At 34.9% G+C, this 17,496-nt stretch overlaps 2 protein-coding genes across 2 annotated transcripts; one reads left to right on the top strand and one right to left on the bottom strand.

Annotated features, from left to right (window-relative positions):
• The first annotated feature begins 658 nt into the window (after window positions 1-658).
• On the top strand, window positions 659-9,985 carry LOC101221401 (katanin p80 WD40 repeat-containing subunit B1 homolog). Its single transcript, XM_011657209.2, has 19 exons — window positions 659-963; window positions 1,287-1,565; window positions 1,845-1,975; window positions 2,504-2,621; window positions 2,762-2,988; window positions 4,210-4,312; window positions 4,516-4,586; window positions 4,712-4,786; window positions 4,877-5,020; window positions 5,158-5,377; window positions 5,554-6,225; window positions 6,432-6,491; window positions 6,573-6,691; window positions 7,035-7,163; window positions 7,598-7,672; window positions 7,759-7,871; window positions 8,086-8,202; window positions 8,300-8,368; window positions 9,201-9,985. Exons 2-19 carry the CDS (start codon window positions 1,538-1,540, stop codon window positions 9,262-9,264), a joined length of 2,535 nt encoding a protein of 844 aa, XP_011655511.1. The 5' UTR covers window positions 659-963; window positions 1,287-1,537; the 3' UTR covers window positions 9,265-9,985.
• Window positions 9,986-11,480: 1,495 nt separating this feature from the next.
• LOC101211689 lies at window positions 11,481-16,586 on the bottom strand. The gene is made up of 8 exons (XM_004147045.3): window positions 15,756-16,586; window positions 15,555-15,642; window positions 14,666-14,751; window positions 13,618-13,696; window positions 13,347-13,406; window positions 12,071-12,192; window positions 11,924-11,995; window positions 11,481-11,804 (listed from the first exon to the last, which is right to left on the bottom strand). Exons 1-8 carry the CDS (start codon window positions 16,076-16,078, stop codon window positions 11,702-11,704), a joined length of 933 nt encoding a protein of 310 aa, XP_004147093.1. The 5' UTR covers window positions 16,079-16,586; the 3' UTR covers window positions 11,481-11,701.
• Window positions 16,587-17,496: the final 910 nt, after the last annotated feature.

Genomic DNA, 17,496 nt, shown 5'->3' with positions numbered 1-17,496 from the left:
AAAATTTTAGATTTTATCCATGATAGTTTTTATCACTATAGCATATCAATGACTATTGATAATAGAATTTGATATAAGTTATAAACATTTGATAAAATTTGATATTTTTTAAAATTTCTCTAATAGGTAATAGGAATAATTGTAAATATAACAATTAGATTCAAAATAATTAAATATATAACAATATTTAAAAAAGTTGTAAATATATCAAAATAGATTATGTTGTAGATATTGATCTATCAATGATAAAATATAAGAGTTTATTTGACGATCTTATACTTGATTGTTATTCTTAAAATTGTGAGAATTGTAATTACCTAAATAATACTTAAATAATAATATAAGTAGGAAAGTAAACTGGGCCGACCCGACCCATATTTTGGTTAATTAAGGTTTGGGCTGGCCCATAAATCCCCGCACGGGACAGTCCGTGGCACGTCGTTTTCACACTGACCAAAACCTCTGCTTCCTTTTTGTTTAAAAAAAAAAGATCAAATTTATTATTTTCTTTTTATAATTTCCCTCTCTCAGTCACACCTCAAAAATAAGTTCAAAAATAAAGAAATAAAGAAATAAAGAAAAACAATTTAAAAAATTTGCTATGGTTATATATTTGAATAAAAAGGAGGTGAGTATATATATTTATTTATTAGTTGGCGGAGGGAGAGGGAACACAAAACGTGAAAGCGCCTCGCTCTCTTCTCTAATCAAATTCATTTTTTATTTCTTCTTTTTCTTTTTCATTATTATTATTATTATTCTTTTTTTTTTGAAATTGAGTTTTGGCCTTCTGTCCTTCTCTGTCCCTCTCTCTGTAAGAGCTTTGCTTCGGCGGGATATGCCCATGGCGGTGCCGTCCTTGTTCTAAACAAATCCAAGTGTTTAATCGCCGCCGACGCCGCCTTTACCGTCTCTGCAACTCCGACCGACGTCTTGAACTTCGAATTTCTCGTTTCTAATACTGTACTGTGTTTTTCTTTCTCTCTTTCGTTGTCTTCGCGTTTTGAAATTTGGCTTTTGGAGTTTTTTTTTTTTTTTTTTTTTTTTTTCTGTTTCTGTTGTGGTTAATGTCTGTGAGTGTGGAGAAAGATGAAGCTAACTTGAGTTGGAAGTGTAGCGTGTTGTTGTACCTTTTTCTTGACTTGCTTGAAGCAAACTGATAAACCTCATTTCTGGTTTTCTTCTTTGGTGGTTTGTTTGTGTTTTTTTCTTTTCCTAACTTTGATCTGGTTGCTGGTGGTTTCTTGATTTAATTTTTATTTTTTCTTTGGAAATTTGTTATACAGTGATGCTGTTTGGGGCTGGTGGTGGAAGAAAAGGTGGAGTTTGCTTTTGAGATCTAAGACGTCGTGAGTGGAGATCGTCGGTTCTTGGAAGTAGTTGATGAAGCAGTGTCACTAGTTATATTTTGCGCTATTCTCGGATTCAAATGTTTTGGGGAATCTGAACAGTGGAATGCCGTTGTTGCAATTCCAATTTCTAGGTTTTCTTCGCGTTCTGATGCTTTTGTGGTTCTAAATTCTTGGTTATACATGCCATGACTACCAAACGGGCGTACAAGCTACGTATCCTTTTTCAATGTTTTGGGTTCAACTTGGGATTTTAAAATTTGAAACCAAAATATTATTACTTAGACTTGATCTGTTTGTATTGCCTCGTTATTTTCACTTGCAATTTTCATTTCTGTATCTTCAACAGATCTCTGAGTGTGTGAGTGCAAGTATTATGTTTTTATTTCGAAGCGTTTGATTTGGGCATATGGTTGCCAATTAGAAATAGCCCTGGGTTATAGTTGTAGGCTGAGGAAGGCTCCATCTTTTTTGCCTTAACAATTATTCAAACAGAAGAATTTGTGGCACATTCTTCCGCTGTCAATTGCCTGAAGATTGGAAGGAAGTCATCCCGCGTTCTTGTCACAGGAGGGGAAGACTTCAAAGTCAATCTCTGGGCTATTGGTAAACCCAATGCCATACTGGTATGTTTGCATTTCTACTGTTAATGGTTTTCTATCTCTTGGCCCTGGTCAGTAGAAAACAGAAATTATGGTCTATTAATTTGTTCTCAAGTTTACAAAAATATCATTGAAAAGATTGACAAACCAATTATTTGATAGTTCTCTTGAAACCTCGTACATTTTTTATTTGTCTTGTTCTTCTTGTCTACGATAATCAAACATTCTAGTGTAGAAATTTCTTCCTCTTGTTCTAACATCCTTTTCTTTTGAATTTTTTTTCTTGAATCAATTGCCTCTCATTTTATTGGAGCACTTTTAACAGATCCTGTGATGAAAACAACATGCAATTAATTCTAGTCACGTTAATCTCCCTCCATCTACCCCCGAAAGAAAAAAAAATCCATGTGCACTATGGTAAATAGTAATAAATAGATATATATTAGGTTATTTTAAATTTAAGAAAGATTAATGCAGAATCATTTTAGCTAAAAATCTATTTGTTCTTTCATGTTTCTTTGCACTTTAACTTAGCTGTACTTTCATATCCAGAGTTTGACTGGCCATACGAGCGGAATAGATTCTGTAAGCTTTGACTCATCAGAAGTGTTGGTAGCTGCAGGGGCTGCTAGTGGCACGATCAAGCTTTGGGATTTGGAGGAGGCCAAAAGTATGCTTTCTATCTCCTCAACATATTTCTTTCAACTTGTTGACAATGTCCAATTTTATATTGCTGAATTCCATGGATAATTGTACTGTGAAGTTTACTTGTATTTCCCCTTTTCTGGATTTCTCTTGGATATTTTCTAGTTGTTCGAACGCTTACTGGTCATAGATCCAATTGCATTTCTGTGGATTTTCATCCCTTCGGGGAATTCTTTGCTTCTGGGTCCTTGGATACAAATCTTAAGATATGGGACATCAGGAAGAAAGGGTGTATCCACACATACAAAGGTCACACTCGAGGAGTCAATGCAATCAGATTTACTCCAGATGGCCGCTGGGTTGTATCTGGTGGAGAAGACAACACAGTGAAGGTTAGTCATCCATTGTTTTCCTTATAGTTTAGGTTCATGAATTATTACAGTCTCTTCAGAGGAGAGCAACAAGTTACTTCTTGATAAAACCTATGAAGCTGCGTTGGAGTGTGTAATTATATTAATTTCGTTTTTCTTAACCAAAAATATTTTGACCTCACCAAGGAGTCTGGAATCCTTTCGTTCATCTTATTGCCCCAGAGAACTTTCTTTTATCTCTATTACCCTTGGCCTTGGCTATAGTTTGGACCCAGGATTTCTTGTTCCCTTTTCTAGTAATATTGTTTATATTATTTGTTTCTTTGAATGTTTTCCCTCAATTTATCTTCCTAGAGCGTCTAGACTTTGGGCACATATGACTTTAATGTATTGTCTGGTGGGTGGTGCCAAGTGAGTTGACTTGCAATAGCGTTACATCATTTGCATTGCTTAGGTGTGCTCGCCAAGGGAAACTCTTTTAATACTCAACTGCTTTTCATACTTTTTTTCCTTTCACACTCCTACCATTCTCTAACTTTTGTCCTCTTTAGCTCTTTTACTCCTTTATTTTACTAGCAGGTGATATCCATGTGCCTAAATGGTTATAGATCACGACATTGATATGCCTAGATATTTACTCTTCTAGGTATATTTTTAACCTTATATGTACTGAATGTGAATGTCATTGCTTAATTAGTTTTAAACTTCAGTTTGCTCCTTACAACCTAGCCATGGTGGAGCTTTTGTATGGAAAAGTATTGGTTTTCTTTATGGTGTTTGTTGGAGAAGAATGGAACTATTGATAGTTGGTTTGGTGGTTGCGATTTTTCAGGGTGTGTTTGGTTTCAACCATCTCCTGTGAGTTTTTTGTGTTGTGGGTTCTTGACGTATTCAGCGGGGTTTATTTATTTATTATTATTATAATAAATGAAATGAAATGAAAGGCACTTGTCTATGTGAAGTTGAGCCAATTGACCCGGTGGTTGTTTTTTTTTTTTTCGGGCGGGTGAGTGTAAAAGATTAGTTGAATACCAATTTCATAACTCTAATGCACTTGACAATGAAGGTCAAATTCTAGTTATATTATGTCATTTTCTTTATTTTATAATTTCTTTTAACAATTATATATGTATTATGTCGTTTCTTGCAATTGGGGTATGTTATTCACATGCAGAGCTTGCGTTTGTATTTCCAATTCAAAGGAACCTTCTAATGTATATTTAATATATATATTTTTAACAGCTCTGGGATTTAACTGCTGGAAAGCTGTTGCATGATTTTAAGTGCCACGAGGGTCAGGTTCAATGTATAGACTTTCACCCTCATGAATTTTTGCTAGCAACAGGTTTGTTATGCACTTTAACTTTTGTCACATCGTTGTTTCTATATTTAAAAAAAGAAAAATTAAATTATGTGCATTATCAAGTTATGTGTCTATCCTATTTCTTTTGCTTGAGGCTTTAAATTTAAATAGTAGATTTTGCATATGTGAACACTAGAGATCTGCTTGTTATTCAATAATTTCTGAAATTTCTTTTTGTCAATCAGGTTCAGCAGATAAAACAGTTAAATTTTGGGACCTGGAAACCTTTGAGTTGATTGGTTCAGCTGGACCTGAGGTATCTTTCTTAATGCATTTTTCTTCTCCTGACTTATGAATATATATACCTAAGAATGAATACTTTGTTAGAGTACTGTCTTGTGATTTCTTTTAGGAGATCTCTCATTTTTGTGTCTGTTTCAGACCAGTGGAGTCCGTTGTTTAACATTTAATCCCGATGGGAGGACATTGCTTTGCGGATTGCATGAAAGTTTGAAGGTAATATTTTGTGTGCAATGGTTCATCTGTCCAAAACTGCAAGATTTTCATTCTTTTTAAATTTATTTATATGATTGTGCTACTTCATAGGTTTTCTCATGGGAACCGATAAGATGTCATGACGGTGTGGAAGTTGGTTGGTCTAGGCTGTCTGATCTTAATGTTCATGAGGGGAAACTTCTTGGTTGTTCGTACAATCAGAGCTGTGTTGGAGTGTGGGTTGTAGATATTACGGTATAAAGCATTATCCATTTACTCTCTATGGAGATTCCCCACTTTATTGTTCTTGTTTCTCACGATTCTTTAAATTTATTGTTAGTAGAAAAGGAAAGAAAAAACTCAATATAATTATTTTGTTGCCTCTTGCACAGCGGACAGAGCCGTATGCAGTTAACAATGCTAACAGACTAAATGGTCGACCAGAACCTAAATCCAGCAGTCATCTACAAAATGAGAACAACACCAAGACTAGTTTTGGTGGATTGTCGGTATCACAAACTTCTGATGCACTATTGAAGGAAACCAAAACATTGGGAAGATTGTCAGTTTCTCAAAATTCAGACGTTGCCAAGGATCCAAAATCTTTGTCGTGTAAGCAATTTTCTTTTGTCTTTGTTTTCATATATATGGTTTCGCTTCTGTTTCTCGTTGTCATTTTCTAAAATCACCCTTTGTTTTGGATTTTTCTTGTGTTTGATTGGCACAACCTCTCCATTTACTTAAACTTGGAGTAAATATCCTTGATTTTTTACCCTCACTGATTGAAGCCACAGGAAATGGACCAAGTACTCCTCAAAAGATCAATTTAAATGCTGGCTCAAAAACTAATTTGGTTAGCTCAGCAGCAGTACCTAGTGCAGTGGTGCCGAAGAGAAACTCTGTGAAGGCTACTTCAACATTCAACAATCCCATCTTCAATAAGTCAGATGTGATACCTGTAATCGTACCCAGGACAAGTTCAAGGCATGAGCAGGATGATTCTAGAAAGGAGTTTGATGTTGCTGGAAGAGCAGTCCCTGTATCAAGGACAAATTCAAGGCAAGAGCAGGATGATTCTAGAAAAGAATTTGATGTTGCTGCAAGAGTAATGCCACTGTCCAGGTCAAATTCAAGGCACGAGCAGGATGATTCAAGAAAGGAATGCGACGTTGCTGGAAGAGCAGCTCCAGCACCATTGCTATCCAAAACTACTGATAACAGGAGGTTTCCAAATAGTAGAGACGAAGTTGATAATCCAACTATCTCTGTGCTTTCTGAATCCAGAGGTTTGAAGGCAAATGACATGAGCACCATTGCAGATAATAGGAATTCCTTGCATGGCATTGGTTCAATTCAAGGAGTATCTGCTCCACAGAAGATTGTGAAAGAAGAAAGATATATTGGATCTGGCAAGAATGAAACAGAAACAAAAGATACAACAGCAAACTACAAGCACGAAGGTTGTACTTAGTTTAGTGACCAGTTTATATGATTATTTTCAACTTCGGCAGTTGTTATCTTGTTGATGGGTCTATTATCTGATAATTTAGTCTTTACAGTTGTCTAATTTAGTCTTTTGTTTTGTTTTTGGCTGTTTGTGATGTCATTTTGGGTTTGTGTCTTATACTCTGTTCTCATGCTTCCGTGTAACTTCTCTTTGTTCTAGATGAATCAAGAGGCCATAAAATAAGCAGGGATGCATCTTTTCCTGAAGCTACAAAAGGAGGTACTGTCATATTTAGATATTGTTTTGTCCCCCTTGACAACAAATAATGCCCTAACATTCTTTTTGGTGTAATATATATAGGGAGATTGCGTTCACATGTGGATTGGGAGAAAAGAGAGAGACCTAATTTTAGCCGGCTAACGTATAATGCCTCCCCTGGAAGAGCAGCTGCACTTGAAAATATTCCATTAAATAACGGGGTATGAACTTATTTGAATGGAACTCGTTTTTTGTTCACAGTCGTATATTCTTCTCACGGTGCCCTACTGTTACGACAATCTTTTTACAATGGCCTTTGGTCTTAGTATGAAAATCTTTGAGCGTCCTTGTTCTGTTTCTCAACTCTTACCGTTGAACAGATTTGGTAGATTGGTTGTTACTTCCTTGAATCGCAAACGATTGAAGATTATGAAAATAACTGGCTGACAAGTTAAATGAAATAATACTAAGTCAAGTTTTTAACATCTCATGTGGTCTTGTGTTTGTTATATAGTCAATCAGCGTACACTTTTGTTCTCTTCCTGAATATAATGTTTTTGACAGAGAGGATATCGTCCATCTCCTGAGAAAGAAACAGTATCACCTGCAAGTGATGAGGATACCATAGCAAATGTTCTACAACAACACGACCAATTTGTCAACTCGATGCAATCTCGGTCGGCAAAATTGCAAGTAAGGAGAACTTCCAATTCTACACTATTGCATGCTTACATTTGCAAAAGATTTAACTCTTTTCTCATGCATTTATCATGTGTACGAGGTAGGATAGAGAAAGTTTGATGTTAAGTTATTATCAATGGCAATGTGACAATTTGCTTGCCTCTAGATAATCCCGCAGAAGGGAGGAACTCAAACTAAAGGAGTGGTTTATTATTTTTTTTTAATATTGTTATATAATAGGTTAAATTACAAATTTAGTCCCCCAAAGGGAAAGTTTGTGTCTATTTAGCCCTTCCATTATGGCTTGGCTCGTATAGGGGCATGAAATCATATGAGATCTTTTATCCTTGCATTTTGGCTGGCATGATGATCACTTCGGCTGCTATTTGTTGCCTCTGAATTGCTGCAGTTAATTTTTTAACATAATGTATCTGATGGTTTTTTAGGCAGTCTATAGACATTGGGAAAGACATGACATTAAAGGAGCGGTTTCTGCAATGGAGAAAATGGCTGATCATGCAGTAAGTATAATCTTGTTCTTTGAAGTGGAATGAACTTATTTTTATTCTGATGTAAACTGTTCAAACACGTGTTCCTATCAATACAGGTTGCTGCCGATGTAATTAGTATTATGACCAATAGAATTGAAGTTGTCACCTTAGACATCTGCACTTGTATTCTTCCAGTTCTCTCTGGCCTCCTTGAAAGTGACTTGGATAGGTCTCTCTCACTCTCACACGCAGTTTTTTTTTTCCGTATTCTGACAAAAACTTTATGGTTTGTGTTTTTGTTTATGGTTTGTGTTTTTGGAAGACTTATTTTACAACTTTTGAAGTCAAAACTCTTGCGAACGTATGACATTTACTAGGTTTTAGTTCAAAAACGATTTGGATTTTGTTTTCTTCTTATACTCGTTTCATTTCTGGAACAACAGGTATTTAGACATTTCTATGGAAATGCTAGTGAAGCTGGTGAGGACGTTCGGTTCAGTGATCTATTCAACATTGTCGGCGACATCATCTGTGGGTGTAAACATAGAAGCAGAGCAAAGGTGTTTTTTGCCACTAAGCTTTAATTTATCATCATTATCACCACCACTCTTTTTTCAAGAAATTATTTGTATTAAATTAAAATTGGCTGGTTTGTAGGTTGGAGCGATGTAATCTATGCTTCATCGAGCTTGAAAAAGTTAAGCGCTGCCTGCCAGCCCTTATAAGGTACGATACGAACTATATAAGCCGATCTTAATTTAGCTAAGCACTTTATTATAAGTTATTTTATTTGAGAAGCACTAATTAAATGAAACAACGGACGCTATCTTTAGACTCTTTGCCTTCAAAAACCACTCTAAACTTCCATTAATAATGAAGGAAAACTTATGGTGCCACGTGTTGAACATTTTGTTTAAAAAATTTATATATATATTTTATTTAAACCAAACCATTTATTTCTAATTAATCAATTAAATATTTGAAAGTATAAAATAATAAGGTGAGAAATGTTCTCATAACCTAAATCGGTGTTTCCTAAAATGTTTTTTAGTACTTTTTTTATTTCCCTTATTTTCATTTTTCATCTACACAACATTTTATTTTCAACCAACCAATTGAATATTGAGAGTTAAAAATATCAACGTGAGAAGAACGTTTGCTTACCTTACCTAGCCTGCAATTAAAATTTCCTCTAAATAATGTATCACTTCCGAATTATGTTTAATTACGTATGTTAATCTATTTTACTTATTCAAGTAAAAGATTAACATAGGCCTTTTAAATTAAAATTGAAATAAAATTATTTATAATTAACCATGTACTTATAGTTACCTACTACCTAGTGTTTTCTTTTATGGCACACAATTACTTTGAAAAACATTTTTGGTAGCACCTACTGACAGATTAATTCCTTAGGAGTTTCTTTGATACCCAAATGTTGTAGGATAAGTGGGTTGTCTCGTGATATTGGTTCAGCCTGGGATATAAAAAGAACACTTTTTTTTTTCTTTTTGTTTTCCCTAAACTTCTAATGATGATTAAGAAATTGGTTCCGCAGAAAAAGGGGATCGGTAGCAAAGTCAGCACAGGAGTTGAATCTTGCTCTTCAGGAATTTCAATGACATTAAAAACGAAATAATCCTCCGCCGCTTTGCTCTGCTCTGCTCTTTGCCATGAAAAGAGAGTTTCTCCCACACTTCTCTTCATATGCAACAACACACCATGATCCTGAAATGGTGATATTCTTCTTTGATGACAATCTTTCCCGTCTTCCCACTTCACTACTCACAATGCTTTCTTCCTTCCTCTTTACTAAAACAAGAGTACAGCCACAGGTACTTACTATTGACGCTGTACTTTCGTTGACCCCTGCCTAATTCTGCACATACCCAAACAGGAGACCAAAAAACTAAAACTAAAACAAATTAAGGGCTAATTTGTAGTAGAGGACTGCATTCAGTGTCGGTATCGGTTTTGGAGAACCATCATCTTCATGAGCCACCCGTTCTATGTGGTGAAGGAGTTGAGTGAGTTACCTGACCCCCTAAAGCTACATTTGTTTTCTTTTCTTTCTTTCTTGGCTAACCCTTCCTTTTCCCTAAACGTTGTGCACCACACACCATCTTCTTCTTCAATCTTATTTTGACCATTTTGTTTCTGAATATTGTTAGTTATGTTGTGGGTGTTGTTTATAATTAGTCCACTTTTTCTCTTTTGTCTCTGTCTTTCTTGTTGAGGGAGGGAGGGAGGGCTCTTTCTTGTAATACCACATATCCCCCCCCTCTTTATGTATCTCACTCACCAATTCATTAAATTTATATGCTCCTTTTTCTTTTCTAGTTATGCTGCCTGCTTCTCTCTTGCATTTCTTCAATCTATTTTTGCATTATTATTTACTTGGTCCCAAGTTTTCGATTCTTATTAGGCGAGCTTAATAAATCTCTTTTAGGATTTTGTTTCCTCTTTTAAATTTTGTGTTGTCTATGGCTTTTTATTGGTGCAAAATTGGGCACTCTTTTAAGAACTTTAGCCTCTCTTCTTAGTTTCTAATTAGCTGTCGATGAAATGTTTCTTATCCGAAAACAAAACTCCAAGTTTATGTTAAGTTCTTTTTAGTTTTTTGTGTTTTGTCTTAATTTGGTTTCAAAGATTTTATATTTTAATCTCAAATTTTCACTAAATAGTTACCATCAAAACCTGACTTTTTAGAAACGGCAGTGACTAAAAGTCTAAAACCGAATTATGATTTTTTTTAAAAATCATAAAATAACATCAAAACAGTTTCATGAGATGGTAGTTTCTCCATATATTGTTCATTTTCAATTCATCATAATTTTGCGATTCAAATAAAAATATTAGCCCGTCTACCTATGAGCAGCGAATGAGAGAGAAACTACTACGGTTGAGAAAATAAGTTCAATGTCACTTTTATAAATTTGCTTATTTTTTAAATAGAAAATTTAGAGCTTCATTCAATTTAAAATTCATATTTGCTTATAATTGATCACTTTGTTATTATAAATTTGAAATTTATCAAAGATTTTTAGGCGCAAAATTGAAATATTGAAAATTCTAATAACGTTAAGAGATTAAACTTGAAAGTGTACTTGGTCCCAAGGTACACTAATAGCATTTTGGAGTTGCGGTCAATTGAGGATGAACACACGAACTTTGGTATGGAATGATTAAGCCTGACCCATTGTTTTCATGAGCTTTGAGATGGAATGACCCATAGTTTTGAGAAACTTGACCAAGAATATCATGAAATTTTAGAATTGGTAAGAATTAATTAAAACTTTGAAAAGAAATGGGAATTTGGGTATAATTCTACCTTAAAGAGTTGGCTAATAATGCTAATTTTAACATGGCAAGATGGTTACAATACCTTTTTTTAGTAGTCATCCAAAGGAGATTAAATCTAAACCAGTCTATAATACAAATATAGAAAAAATGGTAAATTGGTTGTTAAGCCCTATATCCCAACTTCTATTTAATATAAATCCACAAATATTCACAAAACATTTTAGTTTATTCAGGTTTGATTTTGCTCGAAGGTTTGAGATTCAAATTCATCTAACATGATAGTTTTAAGTATTATATTCTCTCCAATGTTGTACTAAGGAAGAAAAGAATTTTCATGGACATCGATGATATTTGGAGTTCCACTGGACTAAAGAGGATCTTTTTTCTTTAAAAATATGAAAGTTTATACATGAAAATTCTTAGATTTTTATTTCTCATCGAGTATAACTTGACTACTTTTTTAATATTAAGAGAAAGATGATTCCTACGTCTAATTGGTGTTCCCTTTCTTAGAGGAGAAGAATGTGTGGGGCCATTTTTAAACTACTTGAACTAAAGCCTAAAAGCTTCCTATGATTGCTAAAGCAAGTAGATATAACTGTCCACTAATACAAAAATGTGTTAGCGGTTAAAAGATCTAAGGTTCGAATCTTCCTACCCGCCGCGTACTAAAAAAAGTTCCTACTATTAGGGAAGAAATTTAAACGATAAAGATTTAGGCATTATATATACACTCAGGATTTTAAAAGTAAAAGTTTAGATTTTGAAAGACTTGTACCCATAGTCAGGACTTGTCATCCCTTCTTCCCAATCGCCCATTCGACGTCCACCAAACACAACTTGTTGGATGCCTAAATATCTGCACGTCAATGTTGCTCTATTATTAGATAAATATGAGTATCTAAAACTTTACAATGTATCATGGCATAGAAGCTGTCGTAAAAGAGTATAATACAAAGTTGACAAAGTCGAACTTACTCTGAGCTTAGAACAGTCAAGCAGTTCAATAGAACATCGATGGCGAAATAATCAGACGTACCGAGGTCGACCCTGCCACGCATTAAACAACAACATAATAACAACTTGTTTGAACAATAGAATAAAGTTAGTTTCAAGAACTCTTACCAAACCCGGCCCCAGTTGTCCTGAAACTCAACATCACTGATATCATGAAATGATGACTGCATCACTTTAAACCCTTTATCTGCATCGTAGACAGGATTGTACTCCATGGATGAATTCGCCAGCTGCATTTAATTCAACAGAAAATTTGAATCCAACAATTTTGCAATTCACGCAGCAGTCACTATGTAAAGGAGTTACAGACTAACCGCCTTTCTTTTGGGTATCACACAAAAGGGAAAAAAAGGATAGAATAGAATGTAGCGAGATATGTAAAGATTCAATTGTCTAAAAGACCCATTTTAAAGGCACTCAAATGGCAAATGACCCAAATTTCTTAGAAAACATCAAATACCCCTTCGATGATGTCCATCCTTGTCTGAAATTACAACATTGCTCTCAATATTGATTTAGGTTTTTTTTTATCTTCCTCCCAGCCGCCACACAAGTTTTTTCTTATCTCCCCACGTTCTTCTCCAGCATCCACACATTTTTCTCTTTTTCTCATCATCTTCTTCTTCTCCTCCGACCACTTCTCCAACATCGAGTGACACAAACTAATGGGTGAAAGCGACACAAACCAAAATGGGCAAGACTGAACGACAACAAGGAGACCAAATGAGATGGGCGAGAGCGACACCAACCGTGCAAGACTAAGAGAGATTGAGCGAGACGGAAGAAAGCTAGACGGGACTGTTTTTCCGAGTGCAAGCGAGAACATTTTGGTAGTTCCACTAGAATTTGACATTAACAAAAGGTTATTTGTGATTTTAAAAAGAACAGGTCATTCCATATTTCTTCTCCAATTTTTGGGTCATCCATCCGCCGGACTCATATATAAACAGCCTTCGAATAAATCGAATTCATAATTAATTGAATGTGTTATTTCTTTTACAAGAAAAAAAAAATGCTTTTAACATGGACCATAGTTCCGTTTTTTCAGTAGTCTGAGCATGAGTGGATAGTGATCAAGAGTCCATCCAAAGCAGAGTGACTACCTTCAACCATATAAGGCTGACAAGCTAATTAAACAGTTGTGCAATTCATTTATCAGGTAAGTGTTATCTCCACAAGAAATAATGTCATGTAGAAAATATTAAGAAACTGGCAGAAAAACTTTCCCTCTTTCCAATCCACAACTAAACAGAATAACTAAAGAAGTAATTCATAGATTCGTATTACGTAAGATAAAAGGAGTAATTGACTTCAGATCATCACGGTAAGGGGCTTTAATGAAGTATACTATAAATCAAGTAGGTTCAAGGATATATGGTGTAACCTGCAAATTTGAAGAGTTAAAGGCCCCCAATCGACCCATGACATACCATGACTGGATAACCTGCACGATTAGTTGTAATGTAAGTAATATAAACTACAAGTTAAAAGTCATTCATGGATGTACAGAGAAGAAACTCATATGGTCCTTGTAACTCATGGATGCACGATTAGTTGTAATGTAAGTAATATGGTCCTTGTAAAGTTTGAGCAGCTCAGGTATACCAATAATTCTGACAAAGAAACTCATTCTACAGCAATAAGAATTAACTTACACTGCCAATAAGATCAACATCTCGATCAGTTGGTGATCCAATCAGCTCAAACCATATGTAGGAATCAAGAGGATTGAAGCTGTGCGGCAAAACAGAGGGAAAAGAATGATCAGTTACTTAAAATGGTAAAGTTGAACGTCTAAAAAGTTAAATGAACAATTTATCACCACATCAATGGCAATACTAACAACTTTCACTTCATTAGCACTTAGCAGCATAAGGATGACTGAAAAATTCCCAAGACACGTAGCAAACAGGTATTATATATATCTAGTGCATAAAAAACAATGGCTATACCTAAAGACCGGTTAATCACGAAACGAGGACAAATGTATAGCAGAACTCCAGAATACCTGTATCCCGGGATTGTTCAGTTTTGCACTGAACTACACCAAATTTTCCAAAAAGAAGAAAAACTAATTTATGGGGTTTTAGGTGATTATATAGTTATTGACGTATAAATTAGTCATGATCCAAAATTTCAATTATGACCAGCATCCCCATCAATATATTTCATATAGTTCACTTGTACATTCGTGAGCAAAAAAACTAATAAACAACCAGAAAGCATATTTCAGCCTCAAAATAGCTCAGAAGACAAGAAATTTAACCATGATAAGAACCGTAAAACAGTATTAATATCCAACCATTCTTTAATGAATAAAAAATTTCTGACATGCAAATTTAGGAAACCCAAAGTTGAAACTAAATCCCTATCGTGATTTGAAGCCACAATGAATTTTTTTTTCTTAAGACACAGCTGCTTTAAATAAGACTTTGTGCTGAACCAGCCAGGACTTTTAACAACTTTTGGGTCTTAAATATTTTCTTCAAAACAGATTTGAAACCTGAGCAATTGAGAAGAACATAATCATATTTAAAGAGTAATGGCCGATTGCAAGAACAAAATGAAATTGGCAATGAGGTGAAGTCTTTTCTTTTATGGTGGAGGATCCAGCTTTTATTTTGGCACCAAAAATAAGGTTATACTAGCGAGGACAGAAAAGGGCAGAAAAACAAATAAGGGGCCATTTATTGAATAGATTACTCTCTAAAGCTGACTTTGAAGGCAAGGATGGAACCCGTTTTAGACTTTTGGAAATCTCTACCCTTCCTCCGTACTCTCTCTTCAACCTGTTGCAATCACATTGGAAAATGTAACTATCCACAAAGATAAAAAAACACCATTATTTAAAAGAAATTACATGAAAAAAATCTAGAAGCCTTTTCTCTTCTGGTTGATACCTCACAGAAAGAAGCTTATTCTGTTCATCAGTTCAATCATCTATGTTAATGTAATCACAGACAAATGTTCAAGACAAGATATTCAAACGACTTTTGATACTCTAAAATGAAGCTATCGGCTTGTGATTGACGATAGACGCTAAATAAGTTTAATTACAAGAATTTTCTATATGAATTATTAGTCACATGAAACTTCTCCAGCCAAATGTTTTGAAAAGCCAATACTGGAATATAAGTAAACTGAGCGGCTTATAAAACGACAAACTAATAAAACAGTCCCGTTGATTATCCAGAAAATGCTCTCTCATTGAGATAAAATCACTACCTAGAACTTCCCAATTCTCTCATAGCAAGCACCATATTCAACTATAGCAACAAGATATATTATAACAAGGACCCTACTTAATCCTCGTAATTGCGAGAAGATAATAAGGTGAATCTTATCTTCTCAGACGTCCGACTGATGAATATATAAAGGAAACATTAAATAGTAAATTTCAAATATGATACAAACTAGTTCCAATCATTTTGTTAAGGTTTCTCGACGCTCAAACGGAGGTGAAAGAATTCTGAACAAAGAGTTAGAAAAATGAAACAACAAGAAATGTGGAAACAGGAAATGTATTCAATTACAACAAACTGATACTCAAAAAATGAAATGAAGAAGATGAATATAAGCCAAACTGATATACCTTTTTTCTCATCTCCTCTGGATTGCCAATGCTATCGCCAAGAACAGCTCGTAATTCCGCATCGTTTTTGCAGGCATCTTCCAACACTCTGTCGTTTTCCCAGCAATTTCATTACCAATAATCAAATAAAACGCTACACAAATCATACAGAAAAAACACACAGAGAGAGAGAGAGAGAGAGAGAGAGAGAGAGAGAGAGACTTCGCCCAAGCAGGATAATTGTGGAGACGATCATGTTCTCGTTTGCGTTTCTCTTCACGAAGCTTAAGCAATCGACGACTTCTAGCAGAGGTTCCAGAGCTCTTCTTAGCATCAGTAGCAGTGGGTGTAGAAGTACTCACAGCGTCAAACTTAGAATCATCGCCATTTTCAGAAAGCAATGCACGAGAACGAAGTGAAATTGGACGAAATTCAGGAATTGAAGTGAGGGATTGTGGGAAAAATCTTGTATTAGAATGAAAAATGCAAGTGGAATTGGGATTCGTAAAAGCTAACCCTAATCCGATGCCATTGAACACGGACATGTCCTCGTGTCTTCTTTCCTTTCAGCTGCTTTTCTCTTTGTTCTTCAGAAACTCTCGCGCTGATTAATTCTTAGGAGAAAGTTGGTTCCCTCCCTCGCTCGCAAAACCAATTTTGAAATTACAGTTATATCCACTCAAGATTGAGCTTTAATTAATCTTCAACTTATACATATTTAGGCTAAGGACGTTAGTTAAGCCTTTCAAATTCAGTTAACAATTTCTTTTATGTATTTTAAACTTTATAACAATTGATTCTCTGTTGTTAAATTTAGTGCTAAGATTTAATAAAATTAACTTCCTTAATTAGTGTGTTAATTAGTGCGTGAGAGTTCATGTAAGAATGTGTTATCAAGAATGTAGGATTATCAGCATTGACAGTCGGATACCTGAACCTCCTTCATCCTCTTTCTTCTCTAAAATTCTTTGAGCCTTGCCCATACATACAGAAAGCATGCCGCTTAGTGAAGCAATTGCTAATGAGTCCAACTATTTATGAATATGGATGAATGAGTTCTTCCGTCATTCTAATGGTTCGAAAAAATAAACCGAAAATCGATAAATTAGGCTTCAGAAAAATAGGAAGGAGCAAAGAACAAAAAACATAAAAGCAAATATTGCTAAAAAGAAGAAAGGAGTGCAAGGTGCAAAGTGAGAGTAGTCATTTGATCGTTCTAATGGTCCGATTGAAAAGATAACCAAAAATCCAAAAAATAGGATTCATTGCAAAAACGGAGGCGCAATGAAATATAGGAAGAGATTGAAAATAAGAACTGAAGCTCATTTTGTCCCAGCAAAACTTCAATAATAGATGAATAATGTCATTTATTTTCTAGTCAATCCAAACATGTCCCTAAAATATTAAAAATGACAAGATAAGAGTTTTATAACCCAAAATAAATGAGGTGTAAGATTATAACTTAATCAACGAGACAAATTTAATTATTTGTACTTTGATTGATTTTTCTATTTTAGAAGTAACCAATTTTCAAATAGAGATTCTATTAACGAGCTTTGTTTTTGAAAAAAGACTATGGATTGGAGGCTTCTATTAACGACCTTTGTTAATAGAAAACATGCCTATTGGTTTAGGGATCACTGTATATAGTGCGACGCTGGGTGATTGTAAAGTTCAGAAAAACGCTGAATTGGGAGAGAGCCATGGGTACGCGACTATTTTATGCTTCTGCTTCAAAATGGAGTGGAGAAATCTTTTCTTGGCTGGTGATGACTAACTTGATTCACAATGTAGAAGACGATGAGCAAGAGCAACCTCTCAATAGCCATGGTCATTTAAATGCAATAGAAGTCCCTCCCGGTACACTACGATACCATACATGTCCGAAAGATACAAAAAGGCCTCTCATTTCAAGGTCAATTAGGCTACATATACTTAGCAACATTAAGAATTATACACCAAT

This window comes from Cucumis sativus, chromosome 5, assembly GCF_000004075.3.
Source record: "Cucumis sativus cultivar 9930 chromosome 5, Cucumber_9930_V3, whole genome shotgun sequence".
NCBI lineage: Eukaryota > Viridiplantae > Streptophyta > Magnoliopsida > Cucurbitales > Cucurbitaceae > Cucumis > Cucumis sativus.
The sequence above is the reverse complement of the archived record's forward strand: the minus strand, read 5'-3'. Positions and strand labels throughout refer to the sequence as shown.

What these genes read in the sequence shown, in the direction of transcription:
- LOC101221401 (XM_011657209.2), top strand. Translation starts at nt 1,538, where the DNA reads ATGACTACCAAACGGGCGTACAAGCTAC. An exon ending in TGTGGGTTGTAGATATTACG is followed by an intron (nt 5,021 to 5,157) that starts GTATAAAGCATT and finishes CCTCTTGCACAG; the next exon opens with CGGACAGAGCCGTATGCAGT. An exon ending in AGCAAACTACAAGCACGAAG is followed by an intron (nt 6,226 to 6,431) that starts GTTGTACTTAGT and finishes TCTTTGTTCTAG; the next exon opens with ATGAATCAAGAGGCCATAAA.
- LOC101211689 (XM_004147045.3), bottom strand. Translation starts at nt 16,078, where the DNA reads ATGTCCGTGTTCAATGGCATCGGATTAGGGTTAGCTTTTACGAATCCC. An exon ending in TTAACTCTTCAAATTTGCAG is followed by an intron (nt 12,193 to 13,346) that starts GTTACACCATAT and finishes AATTAAATGCAG; the next exon opens with CTGGCGAATTCATCCATGGA. An exon ending in GACAACTGGGGCCGGGTTTG is followed by an intron (nt 11,996 to 12,070) that starts GTAAGAGTTCTT and finishes AATGCGTGGCAG; the next exon opens with GGTCGACCTCGGTACGTCTG.